General features: G+C 43.0%; 1 protein-coding gene across 2 annotated transcripts in view; it reads right to left on the bottom strand.

The window, feature by feature from the left end:
* Nucleotides 1-24827, bottom strand: part of THSD4 (thrombospondin type 1 domain containing 4) — a 580073-nt gene that overhangs the window by 88547 nt on the left and 466699 nt on the right. For both annotated transcript variants that reach the window (XM_088025131.1, XM_028100463.1), the window contains one exon: nt 11187-11391. In XM_088025131.1, the coding sequence (XP_087881257.1) occupies nt 11187-11391 (205 nt within the window). The remainder of the gene's footprint in view (nt 1-11186; nt 11392-24827) is intronic.

Raw genomic sequence — 24827 nt, 5'->3', positions numbered from 1 at the left:
GTGGAGGGGACAAAAAGGCACAAGGAATTAGAATACATCCTACTTCTATTGCTGCGGGGAGGGAGAAGGCAGAGTTTCTCCCCTACCTCCCATCACCCGACCACATCTTTCTTGTCAATGGCCATGGGTATATACATGTAGAATATAGGTCAGGGACAGTGCCTGGATTTGAGTCCTTGACTCAACCACTCATAAATTGCTCACCTCGGCAGGTCCCTCAACCATGCTGGGCTTAGCATCCTCAGCTATAAATACAGGTGCTGATACAACACATCACCCCCTTCCCCCAGTTGTGTGAGTGCTGTGTTACATGAAGGAGGTGGACCCAGGATTCCATCAGCCTAGTACCATGAATGGGGTCTCGTGATCAAGGTGGGCTAAAGGTGTCTGAGCATAGGCCCCCAAAATGGCCTGCATGGCACATGTGTAGCCTCAGGAAAGCCTTGATTTCTGTATCCCACTACTCCAGCACTGTTGCTGGCACACAAAGGTACTTGAGAGAAGGAATGTCTAAGGCTGGACTGTTTGTCTTCAAGGAGTACACAGCCTAACTGGGGAGAACACAGGCATATGAACGGATAAATTACAGCAAAATATGGTTAAGTGCCAAACTGGAGATATGATCAAAGTCTTATGGGACTCCAAAGGAAAAATCCAACTCTTTGCTGTTCCTTTTCTCGGTCTTTTATTCTTCTGCCACGTATTGAGAAAGCAAGCAAGGACTCTGAATGCCAGAAACGCAGGCTATAGGAAGGTGCTCTAAGCTGGAACTTCTGTTGCTGGGGTTGTGACTCAGGGGCCCATGGCCAACAGATTGAGTGAAATATTGAAGGGAAGTGGAAGGAGGGGTCTTGGATTGCAAACTTGGAATTCATAGTGAGTTGATAAATGCAAAATTAATGGCAGATAGAATAGTCATTCCAGTAGCACCTTAGACATTTATTATTATTTTTTAGACACCATTCTTAAATAAGTGACCCATGAAGCTTTAGCACCAAAGGGATCAAGGTGAGCACACAGGCCAGGGTTTCTCATCTCAGCAACACGGACATTTGGGGCTGGACAGTTTTTTGTTTAAGGGCTGTCCTATGCATTGTAGGGTGTTTAGCAGTATCCCTGGCCTCTTCTTAGGTTGGGGGGCAAAATAGCTCCTAGTCAAGACCCACTATAATATGGAAATGGTCTTTTGGCCTGAAAGGACATTGGAGTCACCTAGGGAGCTTAAAAAATCCAATACCCAAGCTGTGCCCCAGGCCAATTAAACTGGGAGGTGGGAGCCAGCCATTGGTATATTTCAGATAGGCCTCAAATATCACCCCCCCCCCGTGATCCCAATGCACAGCCAGGGTGAGGACCACTGATCTAGAACGATAAGGGAACTCACAGTTATTAAGTACCTCTAAGATGGAAGGTATTTTACATACGTCTCATTTAAAGCCAACAACTGCATGAAACCACAATTGTTTTCCTAATTCACCTAGGAGGAAAGGGAATCTCAGAAAAGTTAAGGAACTTGTCCAAGAGCATCCCAGCCAGGAACAGTAGTTCTACAAAGGGCAGGTTCAGCGGCCAGTCCTTGCTTGCTTTCTCAATACGTGGCAGAAGAATAAAAGACCGAGAAAAGGAACAGCAAAGAGTTGGATTTTTCCTTTGGAGTCCCATAAGACTTTGATCATATCTCCAGTTTGGCACTTAACCATATTTTGCTGTAATTTATCCGTTCATATGCCTGTGTTCTCCCCAGTTAGGCTGTGTACTCCTTGAAGACAAACAGTCCAGCCTTAGACATTCCTTCTCTCAAGTACCTTTGTGTGCCAGCAACAGTGCTGGAGTAGTGGGATACAGAAATCAAGGCTTTCCTGAGGCTACACATGTGCCATGCAGGCCATTTTGGGGGCCTATGCTCAGACACCAGTGCTGGACTGTAAATGGAAGACAAAACCAAGGACTGGAGGGTGGACAGGAGCGGAGCAGAAAAAGGCACTCAAAGCCCAAGGTGAAGTCTGAGGTGGAAGGGGGGAGCCCATGATTACAGATGGCTACCTCACCAAAGCCATTTTCTGATTAGAATGAGGTCAGCACAGGCGAGAGGCTGAACACACAGATCCACTTTTGTTTCTCTCTTTGTTCTATGGGGAGAAAGGAACTACTCCCAGAAAGATAGTGGGGTGCAGAAGCCATAAGGACATAGAGCAATTAAGTTAGATCAGGTAGGCTTTGGAAGTCTAAGAAGAAAGGTAGCAAATTTTACACTGGAGCTGGGATAATCCTGGAAGCTTCTAGCAGTGGGGTGGAGGGGAAGGCTGTTTCCTGTTTAGCCATTATAAGGAAACCTAGAGTCTTGGTATAAGGTAGGGAAAATATGGACGGGCATGCTAGATGCTTCATGTTTATTATCTTACTGAAACGTTGCATATCTCTAAGAGATCGTGGGCATGTATCTACTCCTTGCCCATACACACTCAGAGGAGACCTGTCAGACACTGACACCATAGTGGGTCTGTTCCATTTGAAGGAAAGTCCTGTTACAGAAACAGACGCAGGTGTCACTTAGTCCATTCAAGCTGCTGTAAGAAACCCCACAGACAGGGTGGCTTGTAAACAACAGATGTTGATTTCTCACAGCTCTGGGGGCTGGGAAGTATAAGATAAAGAAATCTGCTTCCTAGATGGTTGTCACTAGGGGTCAGGGATCTCTGCGGGGCCTCTTTTAGAAGGACACTAATCCCATTCATGAGGGCTTTGCTCTCATGACCTAATTACCTCCCAAAGGCCTCATCTCCTAAAACTACCATCTTGGGGATTAGGATTTCAATAAATGAATTTGGGGGAGACATAACTGGGGGAGACATAAACATTCAAGTCACTGCAGTAACTGGAGGAAACCCACTTAATGTATCTATAATAAGCAAATATCCATCAACTTTATAAATATAAATTGAGAAGTAAGGAAAATCAGACACTGGGAGAAAAAAGAAACAGGAGCAAGTTCTAATAAAAATTGTTAAAGGCTGGTTACAGAAAGAAAATTCCTTACTTTACAATAGCCTAACTATGGAAGGAGCCAAGATGCCCTTCAACATATGAATGGATAAAAAAGATGTGGTTCATATATACAATGGAATATTACTCAGCCATCAGAAAGGATGAATACCTGCCATTTACATTGACATGGGTGGAACTGGAGGGGATTATGCTAAGTGAAATAAGTTAATCAGAGAAAGACAATTATCATATAGTTTCACTCATATGTGGAGTAAATAGAAATAGCAGGGAGGATCATAGGGGAAGGGAGGGAAAACTGAATGGGAAGAAATCAGAGAGGGAGACAAACCATGAGAGACTCTTTTTTTTTTTTTTTCATGAGACTCTTGACTCCGGAAACAAACTGAGGGTTGTGGAAAAGGAGGTGGGTGGTGGGATGGGATAAATGGATGTTGGCCATTAAGGAGGGCACGTGATGTGATGAGCACTGGGTATTATACGCAACTAATGAATCATTGAACACTACATCGAAAACTAATGATGTACTATATGCTGCTTAATTGAATTTAAATTAAAAAAATGAAAATTCCTTACTTTGATAAAAGTTATATATCAGAAAACTCAGCAAACATCTATTAGAAGCATTCCCAATATCAGGAACAAGATAAAAAACCCCACTAACATTATTATTCCAAACTTATGGATTATTCCAAAATTTTTTAGAGGTCTGAGCCTTTCAGCCACAAGACAGGAGAGAAATAAGAGGTAGATTATGTCATAGGAAGACAAAATTATTATCTATAGATACCAAGATTTTCCATCTAGAAGAATCCGTGTCAAATAACTGAAAAAATTTAGAATTGTTAAAGGAGTCTAGCAAGATGTCCAGGTAGAAAATAAATATATAAAATAAACTGATTTAACACATACTGGCATGACTAATTGGAAATATAGTGGAAAGAAAGATCTTCTACCATATTAGCAAAACCCATAAAATACTTATGGATAAACCTAATAAAACATATGCAAGGTGTAGATAAAGAAATTTTACTAAAGAACACAAAATGGGAAGATAAGCTACATTCCTGAATCAAAAGAATCATGTTATTAAGACATTTCTTTTCCTCTTCAAATTAATCCATAAATGCATTGCAATCTCAATTAAAATTTCAATGGAAGTTTTACGGAGTTTGACAAATGGATTTTAAAGTGTATGTAAAACAAATGTACAAGAAGACTCAAGGAAATTTAGGAAAAGAACAAAGTGTTTGGGTAGGGAACTGGGGAAGGGGCAGAAAGTTGACCTTTAAAAGAATACAACAAAGAACTATAGTGATGAAAACAATATGCTATCAAAGCAGGAAGAGCCAAATAGATCGATGAACTTGAATCCACATATATATCAAGAATCCACATTGGGGAGGGTATGTGCTACGGTGAGCGCTGTGAATTGTGCAAGACTGTTGAATCACAGATCTGTACTTCTGAAACAAATAATGCAACATATTTTAAGAAAAAAGAAAAAGAAGAAGATAACAGGAGAGGAAGAAAAGGGGAGTATGTCAGAGGGGGAGACGAACCATGAGAGATGATGGACTCTGAAAAACAAACTGAGGGTTCTAGAGGGGAGGGGGGTAGGGGGATGGGTTAGCCTGGTGATGGGTATTGAGGAGGGCACGTTCTGCATGGAGCACTGGGTGTTATGAACAAACAATGAATCATGGAACACTGCATCAAAAACTAATGATGTAATATATGGTGATTAACATAACAATAAAAAAATAAAAAAAAAAGAATCCACATATATTTGATCCAAATATCTATATATATTTGAATTTAACATATGGTAGAGGTGGCATCTCAAGTTAGTGGGGGAAATTTAATAAATAGTGTTGTGACAATCGTTTATCTATTTGGAAAAAGGAAGTTAGATCCCTACCTCACACCACACACAAAAATTAATTTCAAATAAATCAGTATTTAAATATACAAAATGAGTATAAAACTAATAGAAGAAAATATTAGAGAATAATTTTATAATGTTGGAGGTGGGCAGGTCTTCCTAGGTAAAACAAAACCCACTAGCTATAAAAAAAAATGATCAACAGATTTGACAAAAAAGATAAAAATTTTTCTCCATGGAAAAATAGATATCATAAGCATAGTTGAAACACAAGATAAAGACTAATACATATATATATATATATGAGCAGAAGACGGTTATTATTCATAACTTATATATGAGTTCTTAAAATCAGTAAGAAAACCACAAACAGAATTTAAAAATAGCAAATTCACAGGTGTACAAATCACAATAAAAATGAGTGGTCAGGAAAATGCAAATAAAAAAGATATAGTAAAAGTTAAGTACATTCATAATATTTTACGTTGGTATGGGTGTGGAGAAAGGCACTTTTGGTGGGGGTACCAATTGCTTACAACTGCTCTGGAGAGGAATCTTGCTTCATCTCTCAGAATTTTAAGTGTTCATTCCATTTGACCTACAAATTTTATTTCTAGGAATCTATCCTACAGAAATATTTATGTAAGTATGAAAGGATATACCTATTAGGATATTCATGACAGTATTACTTGTCAGAGGACTTTTATTTAGATTTTCTTCTCCAAGAATTTGCTCTGTTTCTTCTAGAAACAACTTTCCCAGTTATTTATCTTGGGCTTTCTCTTTCATGCTATAGGCTTTAGAAAAATGTCTACTGATCCTTGGTTGTCCACTTACATTAGATCCATTGATGTTTAAGACAAAAGCAATGGGAAGGCTGCCTGAGAAGTCTGTAACAAGCTCGGTAGAGCTTGTTAACAGGGCAACTTTTAGAGGGTGAGAGAATGGAGCTTCAGTCACTGAGCCACTCCTTCCTCCAACTCCACAATGAACACTGAGATCTTGGGCACCAATCCTCACAACCATGCCCTAGTTCCCATCAGCTTTTAGATAAGGAGGTTGACGCCAGTATTCTGAATGTGTGTGCAGGGGAGCCTGTTCATATATTCCCCCATTTTTCAGTTCCATTCTCCTCCCACCGTCCATTTTATCTGCTGCCCCCAGACTTAGAGGCTCCTGGGCTCTGCATGCAGGCTGGCCTCCCCTCATCACAGTCCCCTCTGCTACCTAGGTAGGCTGTGATTTCCTCTGCTCTATTAGTGAACATTCTTCCACCTGCTTTCAGAAACTTGTTCCAGAAATTTGTTAAAATCATTTCACAGATGCCCCCCTCTTGTTTTCCTGGTGGTCGTAGGTTCTATCCTGTCTTATTCCTTTAGGTTCATTTTGATGGAATCTTGGGAGGAAGGAGGAAAAAAAAAAAAACCTCATGTACTCAGTCTGCCATCTTGAACCACAAATCAAATGTATTATTTGCAATATAAGAAAATGGGACAATTTAAACATCCTTCAATAGAGAACTGCTTAAGTAGATTATATTACCTCTGATGTATGGAATACTCTGTACTCAGAAAATAATGAATTAGCTTTATGCAGTAATATGAAAAGGTATGATATAATATTAAAGTAAAGGAGCAAATTACAAAAAGTATGTATAGTAACACCACTTTTAGAAGATATTATTTGTACTTCCACAAAGGACTGGAAGATGCACAGAGAACGGCTAAGGGTGGTCATTTATCTGCCTTAACACTCGACGGCAGTGGACCAGGTGTGGGGCTGGGACACAGAAGGAATCTCATCTTTTTGCTCTATATCATCTGTATTGTTCAAAATTTTTATAGTGCATATGGAAAATCTTTGGGATTAACTGTCATACAAATATAAGACATCCTATTATTTAAATACTCCTATCCTTCCTATATACATAGCTGTTCAACTGAGAAGTTAAAGGTTTGCAAATTACACATGATCCATGATACCTGATTTTTTAAACGCTGGTGGTTATTATGCTTGTTTAAAACTTACGAAAACGTGCTTAACAGTAAAGCTATTGCCAGTTTATGTTTAAAAGCTTATAGACCTTTAAAAAATGTCTTCCAACTCTAAGGCTCTGTGACAATGTTACATGTTGGCAGGTAGAACATGTCCTGTAGAATCAATTTGGCTTGGTATGCTTTTATGTCTGATTTCTGAACTGTTACATAATGACATTGGTAAACTGAGCTAGCTGAACTACGCCAACTTTGATATTTCGGCTAGAAAAATTTTACAACATCTTATTATTAAGGAAGTGGTAAGGAATATAAAATGCCAATCATTTTAATAAAATTAGATTTAGCTTTTTATTTCCAAAGAGCAGGGTTCAGAATAACTCACATGCAAAAGGAGAATACATAGGCTTTAGCAGATGCATGGGTTCCAAAGTCTTTTCCGTTAAAAAAAAATGTGTATCTAGGAATCTATAACCCACCAACTTGTCAATATTTTGGAGTGTATGAACAAGTTCAAAGAAACACTGAAAAGTGGAGCTCAAGTCTGCAGAATTTCATTGGCTTCCAACCTAAAATAAGGCAAAGATTCTATCTCCTAAAATCTGTGCACCATTAAAGGTCACAGTTTCTCTAGCTTTGCTCAGAGAATAGTGAGCATCGTGAAGTGCTGCATTTGGCCTGTTGCCCCAGCTCCACGTGGGTCTGTCCCCCCTGTGAGTTATAGCAGGGCTAGGGCCAGAACTCAGGCCTTCGGAATCTGAATCTAGAACATCCAGTTCTCGACGGTCAAACCAAATTAAGCCATAAACTCAGAGTCAGGTTGAATGCACCATCACTATTTACATATTAGGCAAGATTTGGGGGATGTATGCCTTCTTCTTCTACATACATAGTTTCTGATTTTTTTTTCAAGATTTTATTTATTTATCTGACAGAGAGAGATAGCGAGAGCAGGAACACAAGCAGCAGGAGTGGGAGAGGGAGAAGCAGGCTTCTCGCGGAGGAGGGAGCCGGATGTGGGACTCTATCCCAGGATCCTGGGATCATGACCTGAGCCGAAGGCAGACGCTTAACGACTGAGCCACCCAGGCGTCCGGTTTCTGATTTTTAAATGTCAATTTTCACATCTTCACTCTATAATTGCATCTTTAGTAAAGCTAGATCTTTCTTGAAGGAGGCAAAGTAAAGAACTTTCAATTTGAAAAATCAGAAGGCCAGGCACATCAAAATGCTTGGAGACTGAAGTACTTACTATACATAGAGCATGACTCCTATCATTAACTAGGTGACTGGCATATTGAGAACATCACTTATATATTGAGGGTTTTAAAAAACCTTTTAAAATGAGGTGGTAAGACCATCTTCTCTGGCACTAATAATACAAGTCCCTCCGTTTTCATAGAAATCTACTTTCTATTTCTAACAAGTTTGGAGAATTAGTCATTAAAAGATACCGAGTGTTTCACAAGAAAAAGCTTGATTTGCATTACAAATAACTAAAGCTAATTCTGGGAAACAATAGGGCACCTGAAAAAATCTTTAAAAGTTGTGCATTTTTTGAAAGCAATGATAAAAATCTGAACTGTTTATTTCCTGTCTGTTGCCTATTCTACGGAACAGCTGTATGTGAACAGCCAAATCAATTTTGTGCGAGTCACATTTTTATACAAAATAGTTTTCCTAGCCAGGAATACAAGGTAAGAACACTGAAACCTTCATCATTACCTGGAAGACTGTAGAGAAACCCACCACGTATCTCTTTGAAAAACATTTAAGTGTCTGAAAATGTGTAACGTAAGAAATAGTCCTTGAACAGTTCAAAAATAGCTAGAGAGACCCATGCTCTAACCTCAAGCAATCCCATGCAATTTAACTTTTAAAATACACAGACCTCACAGAATAGGAGATTTAGCAGCATGGGTGAGATAGGTAGAGAGAACACCTGTGATGAGAAGAAGACTATCTGGGGCACCTGGAGGGGGGGCCAGTCGGTGGGACATCCGACTCTTGGTTTCAGCTCAGATCCGGATCTCAGGGTCGTGGGATCGAGCCCGGCGTCTGGCTCTGTGCTCGGCAGGGAGTCTGCTAGAGATTCTCTCTCTCCCTCTCCCCTTCCCCCAACTCTCAAATAAATAAAGAACTCTTCAAAAAAAAAAAAAGACCCATTTAAAAGGCAGAATTTTATGTATGATACGTGAATTATATCAAAAGGAAAAAAAAAGAGTGTTCCAGTGCTTTAAGTGATTTAAGTGCTGCAGACAGAAGCTCTGGATCATCTCCTCTGGAACCTTTCACTACAGTCTCCTCTTCTGTTTCCATTCTCCCTCCTGTGCCCACAGAACATCCATGTAATATTGCCGATGGACTCTGGCTTTCTCAGGTACCCCACTGGTCTCTGGGAAACTACAAGGGTGAATGTGGCTTTCTGAATCACTCTCCCATTGAGTCTTTTTTAGGGGGACAGGGAATTTTGACTCCATGAAGCTTTGGTGTACTGACAAGTTCTCTGAGACAAAAGAAAAGGGAATGGCCATTCGTTAATTGCTAATAAGGGACAGGGTTCTGAATATCTGTTATCCTATTGATTGTCACGAATACTTATAAGGTCAAGATTCTTACTCCCCTACTCTAGATGAAAATACTGAGGCTCTGAGAGCAGGTTCCATTTAGACATCTGGTGGATATTCACCCAGGATTTTATCTTCAGAGGGCACAGCTTAAAACCAGCCTTCTGAACTGAGCAAGGGAAAATTTACTAAAAATAACACCAAGTTCATAAGAAGTGGCATTATTTGCTGATACATTTGAATGGAATTGCACTTCGAACAATCCCCTTTAGAACACTTGTCATTCTAGAAGACAGGATATTTATGGAGATGTGATTTTCTAATATTCAAAAAAAAAAAAAAAAGAAGGAAACAGACGAAGACGATTTCCTCGCAACTAAAGATAACAACACAAACCACTAGTTGGGAAAACTAGGCTATTGCCACTTTGGTGGCGCCTGGGCTTGCCAGAGCAAATGAGACAGCTTTCTCCTTTAAATGGACTTGTCTCAGAGTCTCGTCTGCCTTCCCCTCCTCCTCCTGCCAATCAATCCAGGTGAAGCGAATTTTGGTTGCGCTTTGCCGGGTGCAGAAAGAAGAGCTGCAGCACCTGCAGTTATCAGGCCTGGAGTTATCTTCTTCGGTGTTCCTGGACTCGAAATTTGCAAAATTAATCCTCTCTCAATGGTTGCAGCCATTGACTGCTGCATGGCCAGTGGTGTATGAGAAGAACTCGGGTTCTGAGAATTGCTCATGGGTATTACATCTTGATAGACTACCACGCTTGGAGATCGACTCCCTGGGTTCGAATCCCAGCTCCACCTTTTCCTTGCTGTGTGACCTTAGCAAGTTACATAATCTCTCTGTGCCTGTTTCCTTATCTATATAAAATATGGATGGAACAGCTCCTATCCCCTAGGGTTGTTGAGAGGGTTCAGTAATTTAGCACATGAAAAGCACTAAGAATAGCGCCTGGCACATAGCATCTGTGCTGTTTAAGTTCCTGTTCAAGAAATCATTACAAAATGAAAATGAATATGGCTGTTCACTAAATGACTTGAAGAAATTGCTTTCCTTATGTTATTTTGTTAACTAATCTGTGCATGCTCACGTGAATTAGGATTGGTCAAAATGAATTCGTATGACCTGATTTGCTTTGCATAAAATACAATCAGCCAGCAACCCAGAAGGAAGTATCAACGAAGATCTAAACTTCCGCGGGAAAATGGGTAAAAATGGCCTCTCGATGTTGATGATATTACCCCAAATGACTGCAGCTCTTCAGAAGATACACACATACTATACACATATACCATCGCCCTGGGCAGATGAAGCAGAAAGAAGAGAAACACGGCTTTTACTTCAGACCTGTAGGGAATGAAGCTCCAGACAGGATCATCGATGGCCCCTTTTTGAACTCCAACAGAACGAAGACTGGACCGTACCTCGGCTTTTCAAAGAGCCTCCCCCATCTCAGAGAAACCATTTAGCCCAGTATCTAGTGCATAACCATTTTTCTCTTGGAAGGAACAAAGGCTGGCTTAAATATGTAGGTGTTAAATATTTATTTGCAAGGACTTAAAAAATTTCCTCCACCCACGCTTCTCATGTCAAGGAGGCCAGGCGGTGCTTTGGCATTCCCCAGTGGCACCTTCTCCAGGTCCAAGGACGTCTGGACCCTGCTGTGTCACGCTCCTGGGAAGGAATGAATCATCCAATAGTGACAGACGGTTTCCTCTGGAAACAGACCAAGCTTACCCAAATAGTTGTTGCTCTTGTGCATCTCGGTGATGTTGATTTTGGTGGCTCCTTGGGGAATCTCGACCACTCGGTGGTAGCCCAGGCTGGTGAGGGCGTGCTTGAATACGCCTGACACAACCTGACAGCCCGTGTTGTCGCCTCCGCACACCCCGCATTTGTCCACCACTTTGTCCGAGCCCAGGTAGTCATCACAGCCAATGCTCTGCCGAGAGGTGGAAAACAAAAGACTTGGAGCACATCACAGGAGCATGGGGGGGAGATGGGGAGAGGGGGCAATGGAAGATCTATTGGTGGGTCTTGCACTGACCTCCCTCATGCCCCCATTCAGCTCCTGCAGGTGTCCAAGTGCATTCTTTCCTCACTCGACAGAGAGTCACAAAGCACCCACTCTGGGCAAGCAACTTCTTCACAAGGTATGTGTGAAATGTACACTCTAGGGGCAGGGGGCAGGCCACAGACAGCAAACAGGACAAGTAAATCAAACGGTATGCTTGGTGATGGCGAAAGATAAGGAGAAAAGTAATGTAGAGAGAAAGAACCGGGAGGGGCTGCAGACAGGCCACTTGTTTACATTGGTTGGACAGGGAATTTGTCCTGCAAATCCATCCCCCTGTTGGGTTCAGAGGAGAGATCACCTGGGATGTTTTTTTTTTTTAAGATTTTATTTATTTATTTGAGAGAAAGAGAGAGAGCATGAGCAGGGGGAGTGGCATGGGGAGCAGAAGCAGGAGAAGCAGACTCCCCACGGATCGGGGAGCCTGACGTGGTGCTCATTCCTGGGACTCTGGGATCATGACCTGAGCTGAAGGCAGACACTTAACTGACTGAGCCACCCAGGTGCTCCCTCCCCCTAATCTGGGATTTTTATATAAAGTTCTGTGGGACCATGATGAGTACTGCATCTAAAATTAGGGTTTGTCCCCAAGTCCTGCATTCTAAATGACAGACTGTATAAACATTTAACAAAGTACTCTCAGAAGAGGTATTTGCAGGCCCAATGTCTTAGGAAATTAAATCAAATTGGTTGAGATCTGGGTCTCCACTGGTCACTGGGGCTCTGAAGAGCCTGGAGCAGCAGGATTTTGCTTGGCTCTCTCAAAGCATATTTCCCAGGGGAAAAGGGGGAAGGGAGGCAATGGCCAGAAACATCAGCAAACCCGATGATCCGCATCTAAATAAATAACGGGGTGGTCCTTGTTCAGACAGGCTTATCGGCATTTAAAGGAACTCCACTGACCTTCCTGAATTTCCTTCAAAAAAGATTCTTCCCATTACTCATTCTAAGACCTTTTAGCTTTATCATTCCCCTCCCTGTTCATGTTTTCTGTTGGGACAATTTTATTTTGCATGAAAAAAAAAATCAAACCTTGGAACAAAGTGCAAGATCATTATCTTTATGCCATCCTTTCCCACTGCTGAAGCTGATTCCATAGAGCTCACGATCATGCTTCCTGAATCTAAAATTTGGACATGTGGTCTGAGCAAAGAATTCTGTCACATTTCTATGGGCCGATGGAAGGGAGCAGATGATAGCTTGGACAATGAAGTACCCGGATGACAGGATTAGTTCACTGGGTTCTGGGGATTGGGAATGATACTTGAAATCAGAATGGGATTCTAAAACTTGAGACACATGTTTGCTGAAATCACAGGTTTGTGTTAGTTCTCGAATTCTAAGAGCGATCATTAGACCACATCTCAGAGGGCAAAGTGGTCAACGAACCATTCAAAATCCACGTCTGATTTTGTGAAATACGCTTCATTTGGGTATTTCATTTGGGTCTCTTCATTTGGGCCCTACAGGTCAAATCCTATATGCAGAGTCAAATCAGAAGGTGTTCAGGCTTTCCGCTCCAACCTCACGCTTGACTGACATCTTTCTGTAGGCACTGTACCTCTGCATTATTGCTTCCATATTCCTGAGGGCCCATTAACCCATCAATAATAACTGGTCTCTCTTCAGAAATAGCTTCTCTGTAAAACATTATTTCTGACAATAACAGAACATCATCTCAATATGTTCATCCACATCCAATTAACCTTTCAAAATGCCATGTTTGCTATGTATTTCTCCTCCCTCAAATATTTCTTGCTCCTGCCCCATGCACATTTTAGTAGAAAAATAAGGAAAATGTTTTCCATGCATGATTTCCATCCCTGACCCCTTGGGTTTCTCCTTGGCTTTGAAAGAAAGCAAGACACAAACAAAATGCCACATTGCCAAAGCATGATTCTCATCGGGGCGCCCGGGTGGCTCAGTTGTTAAGCGTCTGCCTTCGGCTCAGGTCACGATCCCAGTGTCCTGGGATCGAGCCCCGCATCGGGCTCCCTGCTCAGTGGGAAGCCTGCTTCTCCCTCTCCCACTCCCCCTGCTTGTGTTCCCTCTCTCGCTGTGTCTGTCAAATAAATAAATAAAAATCTAAAAAAAAAAAAAAATACCTAGCTCCTCCTAATTAAAAAAAAAAAAAGCAAGATTCTCATCAAATTAAGGACATGCCTCTGATTGTCACAGATGGGGAAGATGGAGAGAAGAGTGAGTCAGCACACGGTCCCTGCCCTGTCCAGCAAAATCTCACCCTCCACCTTTTCCATTCCTGCTACCCCCTGGACTCAGTTTGTCCCAGACCGAGCTCATCTTCATGGGGCACTCCAGTAAAGGGAACGCTGTGCACAAGGCATGAAGTAGGAAAGAACACTTAGGAAGTAGGAAACCATGTTCGAGGAATGACACAGCTCGAGTGTAGGGTTGCTGGGAGGGATGAAATCAGGCTGGAGAATTCAGCTGAAGTGTTGAAGAATCTTGGTTGCCAGGATGAAGAATGAGAATTTTATCTGATGGCATCAGCAATAACCATTGGATGTCTCAAGAAAGGGAGGGCCGTGCTCGGATTTGTTTTCCGGACGATAGTTCTGGCTGCTGTGGAGAGGGTCCCAGAGTGGGGAGAACAGGCAGGCTAGTGAGTCTCTCTCTTCTAAATAGGGTGTCAGGGATAGTTCAAGGACAAATGAGAGCTGTCGAAGACAAGGACAGACATCCCACGAATCCTCAGCCCTCAGCCCAATTAGAATGGGATGATCACAAGGCTGGCCTCAGACAACCAAGCCAGACTAAATGTCGTTTTATCTTGTGAAACAGATATTACATTAAAATGCTCTGCACAGTTCAACGAATGCCACCCCCACATGCCAGACTTCCGGAGTAGCATGGTCGCTCTGGAGGAATCTAGATGTGGGGAGGGAGGGCTGTAGCAGTTTTTCCTGACTGATGTCCAAATGGCCTGGAGGTTGGCTTCAGTGAAGTGCGTGGCCTCACAAGTGCTGCCAAGAACTAAAGGTGACATCCTGTTTCCTCAGGGCTGGATGGTCACTTCCTTCTGGGGTCAGCATGGAAAACATCTCCACCGCCATCCAGAACTTTCAGGGGAAGATGCCCAGAAATGAATGGGGCCTGAATCCTGGCTTAGGATTCAGGTCAGTTGGTCCTTAGGAAGCTGGTCAGTTGGTCTCTGATGGGGATGACTTAATAATGCTGGTCTGTATCTCCAAACTCAGAGGCGCCACCCAAGGGCCATCCGTAGGGACTTAAGTGGGCACTAGAGTCTGCGGGACCCGGGTTTTGTGCTGGCTCTGCCACTTAGGAGCGCTAATCTTTGGATGTGTTAATTAGCCATCCTGAACCTCTGGTTCTTTGTGGCTGGGGATGGTATGGTGTCTATCTCACAGCAGTGCTGGGAGGATCTAATGAGGTAAACATAGAGGGCATCTAGCAAAATGCTTGAATAGGATGGCTTCTCAGAAAACATGGGGTTTTGTTAATTATTGCCTTCATATACTGGATTTCATTGGGAACCTATCCATTTTTAAGTAAATTCCATCATCACATAACCACAGACCCACTCCTATTTCTAGAACAACACTCTCTAGTACTTCTCAGTCACAGATACTCTCTTCTTCATTTGGAGAAAGTCAGAAAAATCCAAAGAGCTAAGAAAGGGCCATTGTTCCCCATAAGGGTAAGGCACATTGCGTGGCCCCTTCACCCTTCCTGTTCCAAAGCACCTCGTGAAAAGGGACAGGATGAACATCTGCTCCTCGATCTACCTTTATTTCATTTTTTTTTTTCTTACCATGTACTGCGGTTCAAAAGAGATATTTCTTGCTGTTACAAAGGCAATTGGACAACGGCCAGTTTCTTCCAGTGATTTCTGCAACATGTTGTAGGAAAATTTTACATGTTACAAGCCATCACAAGAGAAATTGCTCAAGAATTGCCCTCAATTGTGTGCCAAAATTAACCTAAATGAAATTTCCTGAGGGAAATGAGCAATCTGCGTGACGTATCTGGTGGTGGATTTCACTGGGAGGAGGCCTCTGTACATCATGGCAGGGTAGGCTGGTGCCAGGCGTGCAGATAGTGGAGCTTCTGATTCCCTAATGGGAAACAGATGTTTCTGTGTGTGCTCAATAAACACACCAGATACGGCAACCTCAACTGGTTGGCTAGATGACACAGACAGGTAACACAACGTGCCTTAATAATCATGCTGTCACAACAGTGTGGGAGAATGTTATTATTAAAATGATTAGTATCTAACGCCAATTTACTTTTATTTGCAGTAAGCTAATTCGCGGAAATACATACGGATGCCAAAACCTTTATTCATGACATTCTGTTGAAAGAAATCCTTTGCATAATGATAAATATCTCCCTCTTATTACTGTTAGGAATGTACATCAATACCACCTTCCTGGAAAGCCATGTAGCAATATATACTGTTTGACCCTAATTCTTCTAGGAATTTATGCTAAGGAAATAAGAAATCAGGCCAATGATTTCTGTAGGAAGCAGCTCATCACAGTTGTTATTATTAATTTAAAAAATCAGAAACATCCTAAAGTGTCCAACATAGAAAAAGTTAAACAATATGTAGAAATTCTCTGGGAAATGCTGGATGGGTCTTCTCCCACTGTTATTCTTTTAAAATCTGCTAGCACTTATGTCTACATGATTGACCCTCAATATAGTTCAGGAAATATTTCCTGAGGCAACCCCTACTATGTGCCAATAAGGTGTAGGCAGGGAGACATGAGGGTAAAACAAACATGATTCCTACCTATGGTCTAAATCAGTGGTTGGCAAATGACAGCCCACAGGCCAAATCTGGCCCACAACCTTTTTGTTGTAAATAAAACTTTATTAGAACACACACATGCCCATTTGTTTACTTATTGTCTAGGGCTGCTTTTGTGCTATAACAGCAGGGTTGAATGGTTGTGACAGAGATAGTATGGCCCACAGTGCCCAAGATATTTATGATCTGGCACTTTCCAGAAAAAATGCCAACCTCTGGACTAAACCAGAAGGTGGACATGATCCCATGATTCAGTATATCAAGGTGGGAGGGAGATGTGCAGAGCCCTGTATGGTCAAGACTGAGGCTCAGGCTGATGCTTCCAGATTTACCCCTGATTGCCCTCACCTGTTTCCTATATGCCACCCACTTGACTTCTCCCAATCTGTCTCAACCCTAAAACAGAAGGCATAGAGTTGCCATCTTCTACCTCGGTAGTCTTCAAGTGCTTTTTCTTAAGCAGAAAAAAAACATACTTCTCAAACAAAACCTCATGCAGAAATGCAGAACTCCAACATGCAAAATGATGCAGGGTTTGGAAGTTCAGCATCTCACCTTCCCACCTTCTCCCTCATGGCCATGGTTTCTCAACCCCGGCTCTAGGGACATTTTGGGCCAGAGAGTTCCTGGGTGTGGGGGCTGTCTTCTGCATTGTAGGATGGTTGGTGGCAACCCTGGCTTCTGGATGCCAGTGGCATCCCTCCCCTCAGTGGGACAAATGAAAATGTATCTAGACATTGCCAAATGTCCCCGTAGTAACAGAATCACCTCCAATTGATTGAGAATCACCGCTCTTGCATAATCCATAGCTCATGGGACACCAGAGAAGAACATGATAGATCCCCCAGAAAGCATCAGAACAATGACAGTTCCACAGAAGCAACAAAACAGCACTCTGTCCATGTCAGAAGCTCATGAGCAAAGAATACTTAATTATCCAGTGAAAATAAAAACCCATTTCCACACTGCCATCAAACTAACAAGTATCCTGGGGCTCTTCAAGCTTGCCATTTGGCTTAATTTCAGCGTGAGCAGGATTATGTACTGGAAAGAGCACAGTGCCTGGTATACAGCAGGTACTTACTGTTTGTTGAATGAAAGAGCAGCTGGTTGAGGCATCAAGAGATCAAAGTTAGGGACGCCCGGGTGGCTCGGTCGTTAAGCATCTGCCTTTGGCTCAGGTCATGATCTCAGGGTCCTGGGATGGAGCCCCGCATCGGGCTCCCTGCTCAGCAGGAAGCCTGCTTCTCCCTCTCCCACTCCCCCTGCTTGTGTTCCCTCTCTCGCTGTGGCTCTCTCTGTCCAATAAATAAATAAAATCTTAAAAAAAAAGAGAGAGATCAAAGTTGTAGGACCAATTTTCTCCCTCAACTGGATCATCTCTAAGGTGTCTTTTGGTGCTAAACTATTTCTGAAAAAGAGAGATACAGCCCCGATGTGAGAAATACTGCCATGTCTAAAGTCAGAGGAATTTGCCGTATGTCGACAAAATTAAATTAGAAACAGGAATCCATGGGAAACAAACTGACACTGTCATTCATTTGAAGAGAAGAAATGGTCCATGGGATGAAAGGGATTTTGGCTTCCCTAATGAAGGCAATTGTGAAACTAGTGATCTGGTTTTAATCAAGCTTATGGTTGTCGCTTTTCAGTACCTCATCCTGTTTCATTAGAGAATAGCACCTTCACCAGTGACTTAACTGGAAGAAAATGTTGGTGCTCTCATTGGATAAAATTGGGTGAGAATCAACTGCAACGATGTTTACAAATCTGATGAAAGAAGCCCTGAGAGGGAAACATTTCACATGCTGTAAGAGAATTACCACCCTCCTTGCCATGAGGGTCATCTTTCTGTGGCGAGTGGGGTGCTCCAAACTGTAAAGTGCCGATGTTTCACTTTCATGGTCTTCCTCCCAATGGATTAAAATGACAATGACAACTGCTTTTATTACAAAAATAAGGTGTATATATTTTTGCATCCAATAGTAGAAACCTCTGGACTTCCACTTTGCTTTTTTTTTTTTAAGATTTTATTTATTTGTCAGAGAGAGAGCGCACAAGATCACAAGCAGGAGGAGTGGCAGGCAGAGGGAGAAGTAGGCTCCCTGCTGAGCAAGGAGCCCAACATGGGGCTCCATCCCAGGATCAGGACGGGTCCTGGGATCATGACCTGAGCCAAAGACAGACACTTAACCGACTGAGCCACCCAGGCATCCCTCCACCTTACTTTTAAAATGTAAGGCTGTTGGGACGCCTGGGTGGCTCAGTCGTTAAGCATCTGCCTTTGGCTCAGGTCATGATCCCAGGGTCCTGGGATCGAGCCCCACATCGGGCTCCCTGCTCTGCGGGAAGCCTGCGTCTCCTTCTCCCACCCCCCCGCTTGTGTTCCCTCTCTCGCTGTGTCTCTCTCTGTCAAATATATAAATAAAAATCTTTAAAAAATAAAAAAATAAAATGTAAGGCTGTATGGTGAATTCTCTGTTTAAAAAGAATTCTGTTTAAAAATTTGGTCAGAACAGACACATGAAAAAATGCTCAATATCACTGGGCATCAGGGAAATACAAATCAATATCACAATGAGATACCACCTCACACCAGTCAGAATGGCTAAAAATAACAAGTCAGGAAACGACAGATGTTGGCGAGGATGCAGAGAAAGGGAAACCCTCCTACACTGTTGGTGGGAATGCAAGCTGGTGCAACTACTCTGGAAAACAGTATGGAGGTTCCTCAAAAAGTAGAAAATAGAGTTACCCTATGACCCAGCAATTGCACTACTGGGTATTTACCCCAAAGATACAAATGTAGTGATCCAAAGGGGCACCTGCAACCCAATGTTTATAGCAGCAATATCCACAACAGCCAAACTAAAGAGCCCAGACATCCATCGACAGATGAATGGTTAAAGAAGATGCGGTTCATATATACTATGGAATGTTACTCAGCCATCAAAAAAATGAAATCTTGCCATCTGCAACAATGTGGTTGGAACTAGAGGGTATTATGCTAAAGGAAATAAGTCAATCAGAGAAAGACAATTACCATATGATCTCTCTGATATGTGGAATTTAAGAAACAAAACAGAGGAGCATAGGGGAAGAGAGGAAAAAATAAAACAAGATGAAACCAGAGAGGGAGACAAACTATAAGAGACTCTTTTTTTTCTTTAAATTTTTTATTGTTATGTTAATCACCATACATTACATCATTAGTTTTTGATGTAGTGTTCCATGATTCACTGTTTGTGCATAACACCCAGTGCTCCACGCAGAATGTGCCCTCTATAATACCCATCACCAGGCTAACCCACCCCCCACCCCCCTCCCCTCTAGAACCCTCAGTTTGTTTTTCAGAGTCCATCGTCAACTCTAAGAGACTCTTAATCATAGAACACAAACTGAGGATTGCTGGAGGAGAGGGAAGTGGGGGAATGGGGTAACTGGGTGATGGACATTAAGGAGGGCACGTGATGTAATGAGCACTGGGTTTTATATAAGACTGATGAATCACTGACCTCTATCTCTGAGACCAATAATACATTATACGTTAATTAGTTGAATTGAAATTTTTAAAAATGGGAAGAAAAGAAAATTGATTCAAGAATCAAACTTCAAAATAATAAACTATACATATTTAGAAAAAAGTAAAATGCTTGGTCAGATTGTATGGAAACTCTATAGGGCCGCAGGAGGGGCCCATACCATGTGGGGCAGGTCTGTCAGATACTGTGGCTTGGGTGGCCAAGGGGTCAGATCTAGGAAGTTTCCTGAAGAAAGGAACAGAGAGACACTGTCTACATTCTATAGGGTCAAGTTCTGGAAGGAAGTATTGGCAAAAAGGCAACGGTGAGTTGGGTTGATGAATGTGCCCTAGGATGGAGGCTGCTTGCACCCTGGCCTCATTTCTATGGCCTCCTGGGCTCAGGCAGCCTGAGCCTGCAGGTGTGGGTCCAACCAGAAGGCCTGCAGAGGACTGTGGGTGAATCCAGCACCAACCAGAAGGCAATGAGGGAGACTCTTGCTTGCATCGTTGTCATTTCCTTGACACACAGCGTCTCTCCAAACATGCCTATTTGCATCTCTCTCCACAAGATGGCACCTAGAAGCCTTGGTAAAAGGGTACTCACCTAAGCAACTAGTTTAGGGACAGGAAACAGTGGTTGAACGTTTAAAGGATGATTGTTGAGAAATACCAGAAGTGTGGGCTCAGCAATTCAGGTTGATTGCATATTTATGGTTGTTAAGATAGGACGTTCTGCTTCTCAAAACGTTTTTGTGGAGCATGTAAAAATGTGAGTGAATGAGTCAGGCCTTTTGTTTTCTGATTGTTCATGACAATGCTTAGAAATCTGCGTAAATGTATTAAACTTTGGGAATTAATGGGCTTATGGATGTCACTGGGTGATCACCAGGGATGGCTGAGAAGACTGGCTGGCTGGCTGGGTGGGTGGGGAGACGAAGAGGGAAAAGTTCGGGGGCTTGAGTCCCAAGGCTGTGGAGTTGGGAACAGCATGCTGAAATGCTGTTTTGGGGAGATGCTTAGCAGACATAGGCGTGGAGTGGAGATGGAGAGACTGGAGGTTGAGAAACACAAAGACAGCTACATTTGGATGGGCATAGAGGGAAGGAGGCCTGGATGGAGAGAGGGAATTAGAACAGAGGGCAAAGGCACAGTGACAATGTTACACTGAAGAAACAGCCAATGGACTGAAGAAGGATGCTCTATTGAAGGCAAAGTAGGGAGGATTTCTAGGTCTATGGCGTGGGAGCCTGGAAGACCAGCAATGTTGCCTATTTCAGGCAGAAGCCTTACAGATGCTGTGGGGGGTGGGGGCGGGAGCTAAGGGGTGTGCAGGCCTGTGATGGAGTCATCTTAGAGCCAGGATCAAGGTGTAGATCTTGGTGATCATGAATTTGCTCATTGGATTTGGTCATATTAATCCTCTCTCTTTGGGTGGAACTTTCCTCTAACACCCTAAACATTTTCATTTTAGCTTTTTGGATGGAAATCCTTCCAAAGTATATATTTTTTCTCCTCTGTCTCAGTTTTTTTTTTTTTTAAATCAAGAATAATAAACATTATTCAATCTTTTCTCGACCCTTGTTACTCAAAATGTGGTCCATGGACCAGCAAGCATAGGCATCACCTGAGTGCTTGTTAGAAATCCTGGCCCCCACCCCAGGCTGACTGAATTGAAATCTGTGTTTGAGCAGCACCCGTACGTAGGTGATTCTTGTGCAATCTGGGGTTCTTTGGCTTTTGGGGGTCACTTCACTTTTTGTTTACTTCATGTTCCTTCTACTTTTCTCAAGTTGCACACCAACCCCTAAGTGGCAGCCAACTCTCCCATCCAGGCAAAACAAAGCCAGCGCAGCACTACTACCCTTTTGGTTACAAACTGGAAAGAAAGAATGCCTTCGGAGAGCTTTTCTCCCTGGGAGATTTTTAAGGCGGGGGTCGGGGGTCGGGGTGGAGGTAAGACACACATTCACACACAGTCTCCTGAGAATCCCAGTGATGCACAGCAGGAGAGGCTCTGGGGCCCCCAGCTCCGTGCCTCACGGGTGAAGAACCAAGACCTGGGAGGGGAACTGATTTCTCCAGGGTGGCAGAGAGAGGACTTCTTGCTGGGACTCCTTTTCATGACACTGCGATGTTCTCCGGAGACAGGGTTTTACTGTCTCTTCGCCACCAATGGTCCCTCTTCTTTCCTTTGTGCTTATTATGTCCCCATAACCATGTGAGAATGCTTTTATCTACCAGCTAAAAGAGCAACTCCTTTTAACAAATGGTCTTTGTGAAAATACTTGGATAAACTGCTTGGGGTCAGCAGAAACCAAGGCAACAAGATTGGTTGGCCAAACAGAGATATGGCTAAATGGGAGCAGTCCGGTTTTGCTTCCAGGGCTAGAGAGAGAAGAAAGGGACAAAGCAGGAGAGAAGCTAAGAGGCGGTGGAGGGCCAAGCAGAAGCCCTGAGTGGGTGGGAGGATCGTGGTTAACTGACCTTGCACCTGAAGCTCACTTGCTGAGATGGAAACCTCCCTCTGTTCCTGGCCCTCCCACGTCTTTCTTGAATTTCTACCCCTGCATTAGGCCTATTTTCCTGCCTTTAGGATTCCTGGCTTAGACTCCTTGAAAGCCCCCCTTCTTTCCATTTCCATCATCTGAAATTTCTCTTCTACGTTCCCCGTCTCCAAAAGTCTTTTCTTCTAGACACATGCATGCCTAAGAGCATCCCTAATGCCCTCTACACCTGCAGGTGACATCATTTTTCTGAGTCTTAAACGAAACCATTAAGGCATAATTCTCAAATCCTTTGTGAGGATTAAATGAGAACAGGATTAAATGAGATGAAGACACCTAGTTCAGAACGGGCATAGAATAGGGGCTGGGGAAATGTTGGTATGCTTTCCTCCTGGAGGGTGTGTCTGTCCTGCTTCAAGTGACCTGTCCCTGGCAGCGCAGGCATCCTTCTTCTCACACAAGGCACACACATTTCTCTACTCGTAGAGGAGGCTGGTCTGTTCACACTGTCCACCACAATCTTACTTCTACTTACACACGATTCTCAGGTGGTGTTTGCAGCCAGGGTTTAACAGGCAACTGCTGTGATCATTCGCATTTCCACGGTGTTCTGGAACAATGGCGATCAAGATTTTCAGAGAGTATCCTATAAATTTATTGCCTATTTTTTTTTAAATGTGTTTCTTTTGTGAGTCTCTCCTGGCTTGTGTTGGAGACCAGCTATGAAAAACCTCAAAAATTGTAAAGGGGTTATGTTCATTTTAGAAACAGAGCAAGGGAGGCTATGGACAGAGCTTACAGCTTGGGCATATTGGAGCACAGTCTTAGAGGATTTGTGGGTAGAAACCAGAGGCAAGCAGGGAGGCAGGCAGTTTGCAGGGATCCAGGCGGCAGGAAGACCCATGTCTGTAAAGGACAGCTACCACGGAGCGAGCACTCACCCTGTACTAGGTATCTTCTATATGTTAGCCTGTTTAATGATCTTTTTTTTAAGACTTTATTTATTTATTTGAGAGAGAGAGTGAGAGAGAGAGCACATGAGAGGGGGGAAGTTCAGAGGGAGAAGCAGACTCCCTGCTGAGCAAGGAGCCCGACACGGGACTCGATCCCGGGACTCCAGGATCATGACCTGAGCCGAAGGCAGTCGCTTAACCAACTGAGCCACCCAGGCGCCCAGCCTGTTTAGTGATCTTGACTCTCAGTATTTTATCGAAGCTCAGAGAAGGTAAGTAAGGTCACACAGAGGTGTGATAGAGGGTTCGAACAAAAGGCTTTCTGGCTTTAAAGCCCAGGTTCCCTCTCCTCTGCTGGTTGCATAGTCCCCTAGTCCAGTGGAAACCCTTCTTGTAAGAACAGGGCCTGTGGCCACGGGTCACATATACCAACGGCTAGAATGACCAAGAAATCAAATAGGAATGATTCCTTCTCATTGCTCATATCTCTGGGGGCTGCTCTCTGGCTTTCCCCAAGACCCTTCCACGTGGGCTCTACCTATAGTCTGTTGCCTCTTCTTTCACGAGGACTAACAATTGATTCGGCATCTCCTAGAGCTTCTCTTTAATCTCCTGCTCTCCCATGTTGCCTCTTCCCATTCATTCAGTGCGCATTCACCCAAGGGAGGTAACATCTGTAACACTACCCTTTCTTTCATAGCAAATTCCTAGGTCCAAAATTATTCACCAGAATAGTAACTGTCTTTCTCATCTGTCTTCCTGGGAATGGAAACTGCTGGTTTATCAGGCTGGGAAATATTTACGACGTGAGGAAAAGCATCCTGTTCCACGGGAGATAAGATTACCCCATCCAAGAGCTTGCTCTTTGGTGCTAGAATGACCAAGAAATCCAATCAGGATAATTTCTACTGATTCCCTCTTCTAACCATCGATGCATCCAATAGGAATATTCATTTCATTAAGAAATAATGAACACTGTGTGTTCCACGCATGCTCAGAAGGGAGAAATTGGGCTGAAATATTTAAACACGAAGGCTCCTTCACGCTTCTTTTGAAGGATAGCGAAGAACAGGGTTATCTGTCAAACTCAATGTGTTCCGTAACAATAATTCAGGTGGCAGCCAGATGAATAATTCTCATGCGTGCGGAGAATTTCCCGACTCTTGCAACTTTAAAGCGAAAGGTAGGGCAATGGCACGTAAGACACATGGCTTCCAAGTGATCACATTAACAATATGCACTTGTGTACACAAATATTTAGGACGTGCAAACTGGTTGGATAAATACTGCTCCTTCACCTTCTTTGGTGGAACCTTGACATTCTCAACTTTCACCAGTCCCTTCTTTAAACAGATCATATTTATGAGCTTTTAAATCATGCCTCCCAGATGTGTCAGCATTAAGAAAGGCTAATGCTGTGGTTTCAGGTAATCTATCCTGCATGTGGCTGGGAAATTTATCTTCCCAAGATACTGCTGTCATCATGTCATTCTTCTGGCTCAAAAGGCTTCCTGATGTCAGCTGTC

The sequence above is a fragment of the Eumetopias jubatus genome, unplaced genomic scaffold, assembly GCF_037043125.1.
Source record: "Eumetopias jubatus isolate StellerSeaLion01/CBP00866 unplaced genomic scaffold, mEumJub1_p1.0 scaffold_7, whole genome shotgun sequence".
In the NCBI taxonomy this organism is placed as follows: Eukaryota; Metazoa; Chordata; class Mammalia; order Carnivora; family Otariidae; genus Eumetopias; species Eumetopias jubatus.
This window is presented reverse-complemented; position numbering and strand designations above follow the sequence as displayed.